General features: G+C 60.9%; 1 protein-coding gene across 5 annotated transcripts in view; it reads left to right on the top strand.

Annotated features, from left to right (window-relative positions):
- The window catches only part of DLG3 (discs large MAGUK scaffold protein 3), a 77,741-nt gene that overhangs the window by 44,292 nt on the left and 18,581 nt on the right, over positions 1 to 14,868 (top strand). For 4 of the 5 annotated variants that reach the window (XM_075720789.1, XM_075720792.1, XM_075720791.1 and 1 more), the window contains 8 exons: positions 2,834 to 2,884; positions 5,984 to 6,108; positions 6,604 to 6,773; positions 7,153 to 7,289; positions 7,608 to 7,752; positions 7,905 to 8,064; positions 12,817 to 12,973; positions 13,439 to 13,541. In XM_075720789.1, the coding sequence (XP_075576904.1) occupies positions 2,834 to 2,884; positions 5,984 to 6,108; positions 6,604 to 6,773; positions 7,153 to 7,289; positions 7,608 to 7,752; positions 7,905 to 8,064; positions 12,817 to 12,973; positions 13,439 to 13,541 (1,048 nt within the window). The remainder of the gene's footprint in view (positions 1 to 2,833; positions 2,885 to 5,983; positions 6,109 to 6,603; positions 6,774 to 7,152; positions 7,290 to 7,607; positions 7,753 to 7,904; positions 8,065 to 12,816; positions 12,974 to 13,438; positions 13,542 to 14,868) is intronic. The other variant, XM_075720793.1, reaches the window with a different exon arrangement.

Here is a 14,868-nt window from a genome sequence, read left to right as displayed (position 1 = left end):
GGAGCGCACTGGTGAAGAGGGGGAACAGCCTGCGGCACAGCCAGGTCACAGCAGCTCCGGTGGGTGCCGCGGCGAGGTTTTGCCGTCAGTGAGTGACTGGTATTCAGTTTTTTGACGCTGGAACGTTTGCTTTGTTGGCTCGTTCCCTTGGTTACGTGGTATATATTAAGTTCTCCATTTGGCTTCCTTTTGCAATTAACTGGTGTTCTGTTGCATGGATTTTGGAAATATAAACAGATCTAAAACTTCATGGTCAGGCCTGGCTGACCCTGGCGTGCCTGGCTGGAGCAAGCTGCTCCCAGCATGCATGGCACCAGGCAAGCAACAACACCCATTGCTTTCAGGGACCGATGCAAAACACCACTCATCATTGGCAGCCCCGAGATTTGGTGAGCGGGGATACCCCAAATTCACCTGCCTGGAAGCGGGGTGCCTGATGGGGTTGCATGCCGGGTTGTCTCTGCGCTCCGGGTGCTTGCCGGCAGCAGCCGCTCGCTTGGCGGGGCTCGCGTGCTGCTGGCTCTCTCCACGGCTCACAGATTGTCAAAGTTTTCTGCACATCCCCATCCTGTAGGTATGTATGTGCTGTTCCTCTGCGGCCGTGGGTGTGCATATGGCTGGCTGTGTGGCAACTGTGTTGAATGCCAAAGCAGAGAGGACAATGTGTGTAGTAGCGAAGGGTGCCAGGAATACGAGTTGCTGGAAAGCCGGGGAGAGGCGACGCCGCGCCCCACGCGCCGGGCTACCAACTGCAGAGATGCGATGAGCCTGGAGGCTGTGGCGAGGGAGGCTGTGAGGGCGGCGCAGGCCAGCGAGCCGGCTCCACTCAGGATTAGTCAGTACGGTAGGATGCAAGGAGAGAAAGGCAACCTGTGGCAAGGGAAGCGATGCCCCGCCGCCCGCGGGAGCATGGCCCAGGGCAGTGCTGTGGCAGGAGGTGGCACTGGCCACACGTCCCTGTCCCTCTGAGACTGTCGGGGATCCTGCTGCGGGTTAATCCCACCACTACCAGTGCTTTTCTGTGGAGGGATCCTGTTCAAGAGCTGACCAAAGCCTTTCCCAATGTGCTGGGAGGATCAGAGCATCCTAATATTGGAGCATCTGGATGTCCTGACCCTGAACCGTGCCCTGAAATCTTCCCATGGCTGAGAGGCGCCAGGCACAGAGCACATCTGAGAAGGGGCAACCCTCTCAGCCCCTGTTCCCTGCAGCCCCCATCCCGTCTCTCTGCTCCAGACTCTCCCCAACCATCGTTCTCGAAGCGCAGTACCCACAACAGGGTGTGGGATTGCTTTGGCCTCACCAGGGCTGAACCAGGCAGGGGATGGGGGTGCATGTGGCACAGTCCCATCCCAGATCCTGACATGCAGAACTGCTCTTCCACCTGGGCATGTGATTATTCCCACCTAGAAAAACTCCTGTTTCCTCTTCCTACCTATTTATAATAGGGTCTCACAGCTGCCTCACTGAGTTTCCTTCTGTGGTGTCAGATGATGGCTTTAGCATAAATGATGTTTGCTGTCCCCTCCATCTAACAACCCAGCACTGTGAGGTTTTGGAGGATGGCCGGGCTGTGCCTCCACGGGGGCGGATCGCAGGGAGCTGGGCAAGCTGGACACAACTGGTGCTGGCGCCGGATAAGGGGACCTGTGTCCAAACAAAGCCACAGCAGCTCCAGTTTGGGATACAGAGCATGTACAGAAAGTGGCTCTATACAATCTACAAGCCATCAATTAATGGTGGGTGTAAAATCCACATGCGCATTGTCCAGGGGCCACAGGCAGGCAGGGCTGCACAATGGGAGAGGCATTTCCCTGCTGAGCCCTGGGTCCCGCTGCCTCTGCCGTGCCGTGCAGACCAGCCTGCGTCCCATCCCTTGTTTCCCAGAGTGACTCAAATTGTGAGTTTGAGTCCAGTCCCCTCCAAAACCGTTGCTGTTTTGAGTGTAACAGCTCTGGATGTTCCAATAGCCAATTGCTTTGCAAGTCCCGCAAAATTTTAGACCTCAGCAGCTGTTTATGGCTTGATCCTGATGACCTGGAGTGAAACTGCTGCTTTATTTTCCTGTGCATTTTTGCTTATGGGGAAATTGGAAGTTTTTGACCTGTACATTTACCATTTCTTATTTTAGAGCCTACAGTTGCATCTCTTTTGTTTCAAGCCATTACGTTTCCCAGAGCCCTGCTTTGGCACTCTGGGTATGGGAGATTTTTAAGCGTGGGGGTCAGTATGGTGTACAGCATTGAGACAGACTACACCATTTTTTTATATAAGGGCATCACAATGTTTTCCCCTCTTACTGTGCCCCACACTCACACCTCGTTTCCTTTGCACCCAACGAATTTGGTAGAATAAATTATTCTGAATTCCCCGTTAACACAGTCATGCTACTAAAAGATTTAAAAGATATAAGCTGCTAAAGGTATTTATTATGTTACTTTGTACAGACATTATTTTTTTTCCTTTAAATGGACCAACCCCCTTTCCTTCCTGCAGCAGTGAATTCCCGAGGTTAATTACATGCTGTGTAACAAAGGCATTATTTCTTTTTGTGCCTTCACTTGTGTTCCTTTTCATGGCTGGAGAAATGAGCCGGGAGAATAAAGGCTTTGCACTGAAGTGCATTAAAGTCAGTGGGCTTTGGCTCATGCCCAGAAAGAAAAGCAGCGCATGGTTTAATTCCAGGGCAGACTTGAGCGATTGCGTTTAAGGTTTTTTCAGTAGTGATGGCACAGCTTTTAGGTTGGGTTCTCTATATTCAGCTCTCAGAGGGGAAAAGCAAATCCCCCCAGGACCGGCACAGAGCTGTAACGAGCTGTCTCCCTCTCCCCAGGTGAATGGCAGTGATGGGATGTTCAAATATGAGGAGATCGTCTTGGAAAGGGTAAGTGCTATTTACTCGCCCGCCGGCAGCCTTTGCTGCCTCTTCCCACTCGCCCTCCCACCAGCGCAGCCGGCACCCCCTGCATCCCTGTGCCAGCTGATGGGAGAGGTCGGTCTCCACTCCCCGCTCTCTCCAGAGGCTTTTGGGGGTGTTGTGCTTGCCTTCCCTGCATGGCCCCCGCAGCGCGGGGAGAGGTGGGCTTGCTGCTCCCACCCCCCGCAGACCCCTCCAGAAGGGAGGGAGGAAGGCTTCTCCCTCGCCTCCCTCATTCACACCCTCACCCCCACAAACCCGCCAGCACAGAGCTGGGGGGGGAGGCTCTTTGTCACCGCCTTTGCCGGAAAATGGAGGTGCGCAGGGAGCTCTGCTCATGCAGGCGCGCGGGCGGGCGCACCCCACAGCCGGGCATGCGGGACCAATGCCTCCCCACCACCAGACTCCCCGTCGCTCCAGGGTACACAGCCCAGGGATGCTAAGCGGCAAGGACAGGTTTTCTAGTAAACTGGACCGCAACAGGGAGAGTTTCTTCTCAAGCCTTTTCTTGTCTGTTGGCAACACAGAGCTGATGGCGTGCACCACACAGGCTATGGCTAAAATTAGCTCCCCCTGCAGATGGGGCTTATCCAGGGGCGAGCCAGCACCACGCAGGGCAGGGAGGGCTTTCCCCTGGTGCCCAGGCAGCGGCAGGGATGGAGGGGCAGAGAGGGAGCAGGGAAAGCTGGCCCAGGGTTTGCTCCAAGAGGTGGGCACAGCCCTGCCAAGTGGGGACGGCCGGGGCAGGAGGCTGCCCGTGGCGCTCCACAGCGCACCTTGCCTCTTCCTCGCTGCCGTGCCAGGTGGCTCGGCCTTGCTGCGTGGCCAGCATCGCAGGGGAAGACGCATCGCTCATTATTCTGTTCCTCTCTGCCTTTAGTCATCTCCCTCCTCCCCTTGGCTCTGCATCACGGAGGTGGGTGGACGGAAGGTTATCTGGGGCTGCCGCCTCACCCACCGCTTCCCCGGCGTGCCTGACGAAACCAGCCCAGGAGATACTTCCTTTCTGGGCTGAGCCTTCTCACTCCAGGCCCAGTTTAGAGACAAAAGCCTTGTTTTCAGGGGTTCTTCAGAGCTTCTTCTGTCCTCAGCCCACAGTGGGAGAAGGAGGGAGCTGGCAGGGTCACATGGAGAGGCAGCACTTGTTACTGCCCCCATTTCAAAGCCCCAGGCAGCGATTCCCTCTCCAGCAGCAAGGAACCATAAGGGAATTTCAGTGCTTAGCAGCCAGGGCCAGCATGGACCATACCCAGGTCCTTCCCCTTCACCTGGTCCCCAGTGTGATCCAACAGCCCCATCTTACCGCAGGAGGAGCACCCTGCTGCCTGCAGGTGAGGCTGTCCCCTTGCTGGGGTGTTTGGCTCCCAGAGCTCACCTCAGTGTACCCCAAAATTGCTGGTCTGTCACTGTTATTAATCCTTGTCCTTGTTGTAAAGACAAGGGCAAATGCAGCAGCGTTTTGGGGGCAATAACTGAAGAAACGCCGTCTGCAGAGCAACGTGGCTTTGGGTTTACCCACCACATGTGTCTGCAGCAGGAGCTGCCCCCATGTCTACATCAACCCCGATGCCAGCTAAGAAATCCTTTGAACTCCATTTCAAGGTTTATCAAAATAAAAATAAACACCTCCTGGATCATTTCCAGGTTTTGTAGCTAGCATTGGAGCGCACCCTTCCATAGACAGGCACAACGAATGGCTGGAGACCATTTTGCACAGTCTTACCTGCCTTGCTGGGGCCCGGCTGGCTCTCCAGTGACAGTAAGCAGCGTTTTTGAGCTGGGCACAGGGTAACCAGAATCCAGCTTAGAGGAAGGAGAGCAGCCTCAGACCTCTCACTGTTGAGTGCCTCCTCATCGTGTGCCGGCCAAATCCCAACTGGCAGGAGAGCATCCAGGAGCGTTTTGTAGTGAGGGGCATTGGTGGCTCCCGGAGATGCCATGTGCTGTGTCATAAGTGGCATAAGTCAGAGCAGAGACCTCTGCGTTGCTGATGCTGAGCCCGGATTGCTGGGGAGAAGCGCAAACCCCAGCCAGCTGCTGGTGCTAGATGATCCCAGGGAGCCTGAGCTCTGGTGTGGCCCTCCTGGCCACAGGTCCCCCAGAAGGGCAGAGCTCCCCATCGCCTTATGCTGAGCACTGGGGCTGTGGGCAGCCGGGAGAGTGCTTGGCCCGAGTCTGTTTGTGTATGAGAGGTGGGCACGATAGGATGTGACTAAGTGTCAGCTCTTCCGCATGACAAAACAAGGCGAGGAGCCATCTGATTTTCAAAGCAGAGCAGAAAAAGCAGGAATTGTCCACTTGCATCAAGCACAGAGCTGTAAGCAACGCCTGTGAGTGTGTCACTAATAGGGATCCTGTAAGCCGGAGAGGCAGTACAAGGCCATGGCCACTCATCCTGGGATGCTGCCGGGATGGGGCTGGAGACGCGGCAGGGCCCCTGCATTCCCACTGGGCAGACTTCAGCAGGACAAAGTGATGCCCCAAGCATATCTGGGAGGAAGAGGAGGCAGAACTGGAGATCCCACTCCATCCTGACAGCCCCCTCCACCCAGTCCTGCAAATTTTGGCATCAGCACTGCTGGTCCCTGGGTTGGCTCCATGCCAGAACTGCATCCCAGGGTGCAGGGGGGCAGGGGTGGGATGCTGGTGACTGGCACAAGCCCCGCTGCTCCATGTGGGCTGCAGCATCGGTGTCTCCTCCTGGGGAGCAGCCAGCAAGGGGAGGTTTTCTCCGCCAAGGACCACCCCCTCTTCCCCCAGCTCACTGCCTGCCTCAGAGACTCTCAACGGAGACGCGGCGGCGAGGGAGGTCCTCGGCGGCTCCCACTCTCCCGCTCCATCTGTTCGGTGCTCTGTGCTGCTGCACCGAGCGCCTCGGCTGATGAGCGCCAGCCTCCCCTCCGGCCGCAAAGCCCTCTGCCCCCTGAGCAGGGTACCCTGGGGCGCAACAGATGTTGTAAGGGCTTCCACGCCCCAGGCAGCCACGGCTGGCGGGGAACTGCTTCGGGAGGGCTGGCAGCAAGCGGTTGCCCACGGGGGAAAGACGCGGTGTTTGATTTCCCACAGGGTAACTCTGGCCTTGGCTTCAGCATAGCAGGAGGAATCGACAACCCCCACGTTCCAGATGACCCGGGTATCTTCATCACCAAAATCATCCCCGGGGGAGCGGCAGCCATGGACGGCCGTCTGGGGTGAGTGTACAGGGCCTGAGGAGCAGCTCCATCAGGGTGTCACCTGGGATCTCCCGAGGGACCCTCTAGGCAGCTCCTGCCCTCTCCCCTGCCATGGTCCCCAGTACCTCCCGGTCCCTTCCCCACAGCCACGTCCCCTCAATGCAGCGATGCCTGCGGTCCCCTGCCACCAGCCTCCTATCTGCAGCCACCTCTCCTCCCCTCCCTGTGCCAGGCTCCAGCTCCCATCCTTCCCCCTGCAGCCCAGGGCAGGATCCAGCCTTTCCCCTCATCTCCCATCTCCACCTGGGTCGCACCATGTGGACCAGCCCCACTGCCTTCCCCCTTCAGGAGGGACCCCGCTCTCACCCTGGCAGGGCAGGATCTGGCCAGCTTGAGCAGCTCTCCTTCGCACAAGGGTCTGCGCAGCCAGAAGAGGGTGGCAGAAGTGTTCAGAGGAGGGTGGCATGGGCTGGCAGTTCCCCAGGGGAGCTCAGGACCACCCTGTGCCCGCAGGGTGAACGACTGCGTGCTGCGGGTGAATGACGTGGACGTCTCTGAGGTGGTGCACAGCAAAGCCGTGGAGGCCCTTAAGGAAGCGGGCCCCGTGGTGCGGCTCGTGGTACGCCGCCGGCAGCCCCCACCAGAGACCATCATGGAAGTCAACCTCATGAAGGGCCCCAAAGGTGAACCCCTCACTCTGCTCGCAGAACCGGGGTGCCCCGCTGCCCCACAGACAATGTGGGGTGACCCCTCAGTGTGGGATGCCATGGGTGCCAGGCAGCGTCATGGAGGGTGTGGGATGCAAGGTGGCACTGCCACGGTGTGGGATGCTGCAGGGTGGCCCAGCAGCGTGGGATGCTATGGGGCACAGGGTGTGGGACAGCCCCACAGTGCAGTGCTCGGTGGTTGGGCTGTCCCTGCACAGCAGCAGGGTGGCCCATTGCCTGCCAGGTTTGGGGCAGGGTGGGAAGCCCAGTGAGGCGGAGGGGCTGTGGTGCCAGCCCAGGGCTCCGTCCATCTGTCTGTCCCTCACCCCTCACCTGCCTTCTCACTCCCAATCAGGCCTGGGTTTCAGCATCGCAGGGGGCATTGGGAACCAGCACATCCCCGGGGACAACAGCATCTACATCACAAAGATCATCGAGGGAGGCGCTGCCCAGAAGGACGGGCGCCTGCAGATCGGGGACCGGCTGCTTGCGGTAAGCCCCATGCCTGCAGCCAGCCACGAGGCAAAGCTGGGCAGTCTCCACCGTGCCACGGTGCTGATCCTGAACCCCAGCACCCGTCCCGCTGGCAGTCCCGCACCCCTTCCCTGGGGTCCCCACTGAGACGGTGCTGTAAGAGGGGCAGGCGCAGCACTGGCTGCAGGCGGGAGGGCCAAACCCATGGAGATGGGACCCTGTCTCCGGACCTACGGCAGCAGCTACCCTGAGGGAAACCGCTCCACTCCCACAGGGCTGCATTGGCCCCTGCCCTCCTGCCAGCAGCCGTGTCACCCAGCCCCTTCCCTCTGGCAGGTGAATAACACAAACCTGCAGGATGTGCGGCACGAGGAGGCGGTAGCCGCCCTGAAGAACACCTCCGACATGGTGTACCTGAAAGTGGCCAAGCCCGGCAACATCCACCTCAACGACATGTACGCGCCCCCCGACTACGCCAGCAGTACGTACGCCGCCGGCCACTGGCATGGCAGCCCAAGCACCACAGGGCTAGGGGGGATGGAGTGTGCTGGGGCGGTGGGCAACACTGGGCTGGTCTCCACGTCCGTGTTGCAGATGGGTTTCTGCTCCTGATGCCCTTCTCCTCCCCTGCAGCCTTCTCAGCTTTGGCTGACAACCACATAAGCCATAACTCCAGTATGGGCTACCTGGGCAGTGTTGAGGGCAAGCCTGCCTACCCCGTCCCTCCCCAGGTGACTCCATCCCGGTACTCACCCATCCCTCGGCACATGATCGGGGACGAGGACTTCACCAGGTGAGTACTGGGCATGAGCATCCCTAATCCCTGCTCTTTCTGCTTCCCTCTCTGTGGTGGTTTGACCCTGGCTGGATGCCAGGTCAAACCACCACACTCTTTCCCTCCCTGGCTGCTTGCCCTCATCCCCGCTGCCGGTGCAGAGCCTCAGCTGAAAGCCTGTTTGTGGGTGCATGGTGCAAAGCTTGGGGCCCCCACAGTGAGCTCCATGTTCACCCCCCTGAGACCAGCCCTGCTGTGTCGCTCCCTGGCTCGCTGCATCCCCCCACTTCCCCATTCCCCCTCCTGCTCCTCCCCAAGCCTTACACATCTGCATTTCAGCTTCATTCTCTTATTTATTTTACAATACCTGAAATACAAGATGTTCCCTGCCCTTACGGTGCCATCCGGTGCCGGCAGCGCCTCAGGCTCCCAGGCTGTGAGCAGGCTGTCCCCAAGAGGAGCTGTGCTGGGGGTGAGGGGCTGGTGGGGCACAGCTCTGGGTACAGGTAGGGCTCCTCCTCCTGTGCTCCCCGAGCCTGGCAGCCCAAACTGCCTGCAGCTGGGTGCCATTTCACCGGCTGCCAGTCCCGGGCTTGACAGCCCTCCTGAACAGCCCTGGCATGGCCCCCTTTTCCCCACTAGCATAATTTACACTGCACAAGCAGGTTTGTTTCCTGAATCCAGGAAATAAAGATGAGCACAAAGGAGACATTGCTCTGAGCCTAAACACAATATAAAACTCCTCCAAAGCCTCATGCTGAGGATGGGAGAGTGAGGCCTGGCTGGTCCTGCTCTGTTTGCCCGGGCTCACAGCTTTCCCTCTGCTTGCAACAGCCTCGGGGCCAGTGCTGACTTTGCTCAGGTTTGGTATCCCCAGGGCCAGGGCTGTAGGGCTCAGACTATATTCTTAGGACTGACATTCGGGTTAGGCTTAGGGCTGGCTTTGCAGTTAGGAGCGAGGTCACAGGCAGGTTTTGGGGTTGCGTTTCCACTAGAAGATGCTGTAGCCTCGGCTGGGATTGTCCCATTCTGCGGGGCGCTGGTGGATGCCGGAGCAGGAGACCCTGACTTGCCATCTGGCATCAGGTCCGCTGTCCTCCCAGAGAGTGGCTGCACTCACCTTTGTCATGGGGATTTCTCGCTTCTTGGTGCTCATCCATGGACAGGTGTCTCTGTGCTCTGTGACCTGTGCAGCACTGGCCTCCACCCATGCCCCATCTCTCCCACCTGGTGTCGGCACCAGCAATGCCAGTTCTACAGCCTGTCCCCAGCACTGCATCCTCGGCGGGTGTAGCAACTCCTGTGCTGTCAGGGATGGTGCCACATGCAGGAGCAGTGCTTTCTGCCATTGCATTGCACCACAGAAGGGACTGAGTCCCAGCACTCGGAAACTGCACCATCTGTCTCTCGCCAGGGACCCCAGTCCCACTAGGGCGTCCCTTCCTACATGCGCCGACGTCCTTATTTGCTGGCCAGAAAGCGGAGAGAGCAGCCCAGCCCGGGCTGGACCCTGCCCAGTGGCAATGGCACGGCGATGGCTCAGCAGTGGCTCAGCGCAGGCTTGGCAGTGGCCCTGGTGCAGCATGTGCCGGTGGCCGCGAGAGGATGGTGCTGCCTTGCAGAGGGCCCCGCTGCAGACAGCCTGGCTCCACTCGGACAAGGTCCCCAGCCATAGCTCCCTGCTCCCTGCCAGATTCGCAGCCTGTGGTGGGCTCAGCGCCTCCCTTATCCATCCCAGGGCAGTGCTGAAAACCTCATGTGCATCCCTGACCCCCCCAAGACAGCTTCATCACTGCGGGTCTGTTGGCTCCTGCATCACCAAGATTGTGCGCTGGGACCAGCGTGGTCCAAATGCATCTTACTGGTGTGTGGAAAGGCAGCAACTCCCCTGAAAAAGCAGCTGTCTCCCAGGAGGCTCCTGCCAGCTGTTCCCCAGGAGAAGCAGAGGTCCTGGCCTGGATCCAGTATCAAGCCTCTTTCCCTCCCGCGGGCACAAGTGCTGCTCTAGACATGGATGTGGCTCCAGTGACCCTCATATCCTGCAGCACCCAGGGCCGGGGACCAGAGCATCTGTTTTCCAATGAGCTCCACCACTGCAACCCAGACCCGGCACTGCCCCACAGGATCCCCGCAGTCACTCTGTGCCGAGATCCCAGTGTTAACACTGCAACTTCCAGGATGGGATCTGCCTGCAGGATCCATGTCCTGTCTCCTGGGGTGAGGATGGAAGCAGAGAGTGCATGTCATGACTGAGACCTGAGATGTACCTGTCTGGGGCTTCATTTCATCTCCTTGGTTCCTGTAGTGTGTCTACCTTCCACCAAACTGTCTAGTGCTCACGGGTGCTGGGGATGCTTCCCACCAGGCCAAGCTGGGGTGGTGGTTCCCACACTCTGCTTGGGCAGCAGCAACACCCAAGGGGAAGAGCAAGTTCATCAGCTGGCTGGAGGCAGGGTTTACAGACCCAGAAATCAGACCTATTTCTTCCCCTGGGAGAGCTCTAGCCCCAGGCATAGCTTTGCTGCAGAGGGACTGATGGCTGCAGCCCTCCCTGCCCCCTCACAACTACCCCCAAGCCAAGCACTGGTGGACTGGTGGCATCCTGAGGACTTGGGGTTGAGCCTCTTTTGACCCCAATGGCACTTACATGGTGTTTCCCTGGTCTCCTCCTGGTCCTGGTGCATCTCAGCCCCACACTACAGTCCAGACGAGTCCTGAGCCCTGCTTAGCTCAGAGCTCAAACGCATCCAGAGGCCATAAGGGTAAAGCAGGTATTTTCTGGAGGCCACAAGGTAGGTCCAGTCTCTGCTCCATCAGAAATGTGTAGCTGGAGTTACAGCCCTGCTTTACCTCTGCGTTTGAAGGCAAGGGGCTGCCTGTGGTGATGCATGGTGTTTGTGGAGCTGCAGGCATGGGGAGCCAGGCTGTGAATTTGTCCTCACTTGGGTGCTCCCCCCAGTCAGGGCCATGCTGTCTGTGCCTGCAGGGGCAGGAAGGAGTTAAGTCTGGAGGGTCTAGCAGAGCAAAGGCTTCATCCTTTCAGCGCTTCCATAAAAAACTCTGTGTGTGGGTCGGGGAAGCTGCGGGCCCCGCAGCCGGAGAGAGGCAGAGACAGGCAGCACGGGGCAGCTGTGGCGTGGAGCATTCAGAACATTCCTGCCCCTCGTGCCTCCTGGTCGGCGCCGCCAGTAGAGCCTGCCACGCCACAATGTTCACCGTCAATGTCTCATCGTCCATGTCCTACAGGGGACAGCCATCCCTGTCCCCTTCCAGGCAGCAGCGAGGCCACAGGAGCAAGTGTTACCAGAGGTAGGGGACCGGGATGCTGCTGTGCCTGGTGGGAAGTGTGGGGACGGGGAGAGGAGCGGCTGGGAGAGCTAGGAGGGTCAGTCTGTGCTGAGCCCACGGTCTGGGCAGGGCAGGAGCCCACCAAGACCTTCTTGCAAGGCGTCCTGCATTTCTCTCTGTCCATCTGCTGCTCCTATTGCTCCTTATAAGGTGGTTGCCTGGAGCTAAGTGACATTCAGCCCATCAGGATTCAGCCTCGGGGAAGGATGGTGGGAGACTTTTCCTGCAGTGCTGGCACATGTCCCTGGAGGTAAATCCTGCCACCTGCCATCGTGAAAGCACCAAAATCTTCCCCAACTGCCCAGGTGACGGCAGTGATACTCCAGCCTGGCCCAGGGGGCTGAAAAAGATGTTTTCTTGCAAGAGTGGCCTGGAGCAGGCTGGCTTCGTGCTGCCTGCTCCGCCAAACTTTATTCCCCTGGGTCTCCCCTCCGCTTGTGCCACCTTGAGGCCAGCTCCTTCCCCAGCTGTCACCGGCAGCTGGGGGGGCCGGCTGGGCCAGCCCCCCCCTCCCCCCCCAGTGCCCCACAGTCCCCTTAGCATTGCCAAGTCTGCCGGTATTTTAGGATCCACTGTGGGTGCCCTGAGCCAGTGCCATGCCTGGGGCTCCAGCATCTCTCCTACCGTGTCCCAGAGATCTCCTTCTGCTCCGCAGCAGGTGCGGGGTTGATCAGGCTGCTGAGCTCACTGGCAGGTCCTCGGTCCTTGTGGTACCTGCTGGAGCAGCCAGGATCCAGCCAGTCACCGCAGTGGATGCGCTGATGGTCCTCAGTGTCATGTTGGCTGACAATCACCACTAGCCTGTGCTAATTGTCTAGCATCATTTATTCCTTCTTATTTTAATCCAGTGCTTGAGCTGAGAGCTGCCGTTGTTCCCATCAGACTTGGGTTCTTTTTCCCAGCCAAAAATGGATGCAGGATTTTTGTGATGCCAGGCAGTCTTTCTGCCTTTGCCTGCCTATTGTGTGAGCTGTGAAAGAATTAAGTCATCACTGAAAAATTTAGGACTTCTGTTGGGCCACGCAGGGCCTGTGGCATGGGGGTGCATGGGGTTTGCAGGCATGCTTGCCGTGCTGCATGGGTGCGGAGGGGCTTGATCCCCCCTCTCCCGGCACGGCCGCACCATCCTCGATGCCCAGGCTTGCAGCATCCGATGCTGCCTCGCCATCTGATGTTTCTGTGAGTGATTTCACGGCGGATGCTTTGTCTCCGTCCATGCTGTGTCTCATGTCACTTGTGCAACTGCCCGCACCTCTCCCAGTTTATCAGCCTCCTCGGTGCCTTAGGCTGAGTCATGCCGGGTCACAGTCAGGGTGACTCCAGCCCCGCCGGTGTGCCAGGAAGCCCCAGCATGGCCGACCCTGTCACCACCTTTGCTGCTTCTCACCCTGATGTGTCCCTGTCCCGTGTCTGTCCTTCCAGGGAGCCCCGGAAAATCATCCTGCACAAAGGCTCCACCGGCCTGGGCTTCAACATCGTCGGGGGGGAAGATGGCGAGGGGATCTTCGTGTCTTTCATCCTGGCCGGAGGCCCTGCCGACCTCAGCGGGGAGCTGCGGAGGGGAGACCGCATCCTCTCGGTGAGTCGGCGGGGCTGCCCGCTGCCCCTCCACGGCCTCCCAAACCCCTGGCGGGCGCCCGCAGGACACCCGTCCCTTGTCACCCGGGACAGAGCGCGGTAGGGTCTGTCCCCAGTGCCTGTGTGGACACGGCCCCTGGGTGCGTAGAATCGGAGCAGCGGCCTGCCCGGGATCTGCCCTGCGGCGGAGCAGGGGCTGGCCGGCTCCTCCCGCGCCTGCCGGCGGAGGGCACCCCCGATGCCCGGGCCGGCGGGGGGCGGCTACCGGGGATGCCAGTACTGGAGATGTCGGGGGGGGGGGCGGGTACTGGGGGCACAGGGGCTGGGTGACGAGGCACGGAGTGTGGGTACCGCGGGTACCGGTGCAGGGGCGGGGGCAGCGGTGCCGAGGGCCGGCGCGCAGGGCAGGCCCGGTCGGTGCGAGCCCCGCTCGGTCCGGTCCAGCGGAGCCGCTCTGTCCCGGCAGGTGAACGGGGTGAACCTCCGCAACGCCACCCACGAGCAGGCGGCGGCGGCGCTGAAGCGGGCGGGGCAGACGGTGACCATCGTCGCGCAGTACCGGCCCGAAGGTACGGCCGCCGGGAGCCGGGAACGGGGGCGGGGCCGGGAACGGGCCGGGGGCGGGGCGTCGCATGCAGATGAGGGGGGCGGGGCGGTGGCTGGCGCGCGGATCGGGCGGGCCGGGAGGCCGGGGCGGGGGGGCCGCCGGCGAGGCGCCGATTGGCGCGGGGCGGGGCCCGGGGGGAGGTGCGGCCGCCGATTGGTCGGCGCGGCGGGGGGGGCGGGGCGGCGGCGTCCCGCCGGCGGTGCCTGCGCGGCTTTGTGTGCGGGCCGGGCGGCTCCGGGGCTGCTGCCGGGGGCGCCGCCGCCCCCCACCGGCCTGCAGGTGAGCGGGACTCTGCCGAGCTCGCCCGCGCCTCCCCGGCCCTGCGGCTGGCCCGGCGACACGGGCCGGGCCGGACCGCCCCTCCCCTCCGGGCCTGGGCCGGCGGGGGGCCTCGCCGGGAGCGGGGTCGTCTCCGGTGGCGGGGGGGGGGGGGGTGGTGGTGGTGTCTGTTTGCCGGAGGGTGTCGCTGGGGGGCCGCGCTCCGTGGGCTCCTGTGGGCCTTGCTGGGGGGCCCGGCACTGAAGGGCTGCTCCGGCGGGGTTCACGGGTGCGGCGGCAGCCCCTCGTCCTGGGGGGCAGCTCCCCGCCAGCGCGGAGGGCTCCGGGCACCCCCCTGCGACCGGGCCGGCGGGGCTGGAACCGGGGCCTCGATGCTGGGTGGGGGCTCGTCCCCGACTGAGCATCCCGCCTGCCGCACGACCCCAACGGCTGCCTTTCGTTAGCGCTGGGCTTTAATTCCCTCGGTGAAGGTGTCGGGGGCTGGTGGTCCCCCGTGGGGTGGCTGGGTCCTGCGTGGGGCAGCTAGCAGCATGCAGCTGCAGGAAAGGAGCTGGAGGCTGCCTACCGAAACCCTCCCGGGCTGGCAGGGCTGAAGTGTCACCTGTGGGCTGGAAGGGCAAGTGCCGGGGAGGCCATCCCGCCGGCGGGCGAGGGGCCGGGAGCTGCTCCCGGGGCTGCTGCCATGCTGTTACCGTGTCCCGGGCAGCACCGTGCCAGTGCTGGGAAGCAGCAGTTCACGTCCCCTGATGCAGGTGTCTCTCCTGGACGCCACTGTTTTTCTCCCCTAGCAGCTCTGGTCCTCTCTGCCAAGGCGAGCATGCTGCCCCTTGCCTGCCTTTTGCCGTGTGCCTCCTCGGTGGCATCGCTGGGCAGTGCCCTGCGGGCCCCTGTCCCCGCTGTTCCTCCTCTGTTCCATGGCAGAGGCCATTGGGGCGCGGAGCCGTTAGTGCCACTCAGGGGTGTGCTGTGGATGTGGGGCTTGTTTGGTTTGGCTTTTTTTTTTTTTTTTT

This window comes from Pelecanus crispus, chromosome 13, assembly GCF_030463565.1.
Source record: "Pelecanus crispus isolate bPelCri1 chromosome 13, bPelCri1.pri, whole genome shotgun sequence".
Lineage (NCBI taxonomy): Eukaryota > Metazoa > Chordata > Aves > Pelecaniformes > Pelecanidae > Pelecanus > Pelecanus crispus.
This window is presented reverse-complemented; position numbering and strand designations above follow the sequence as displayed.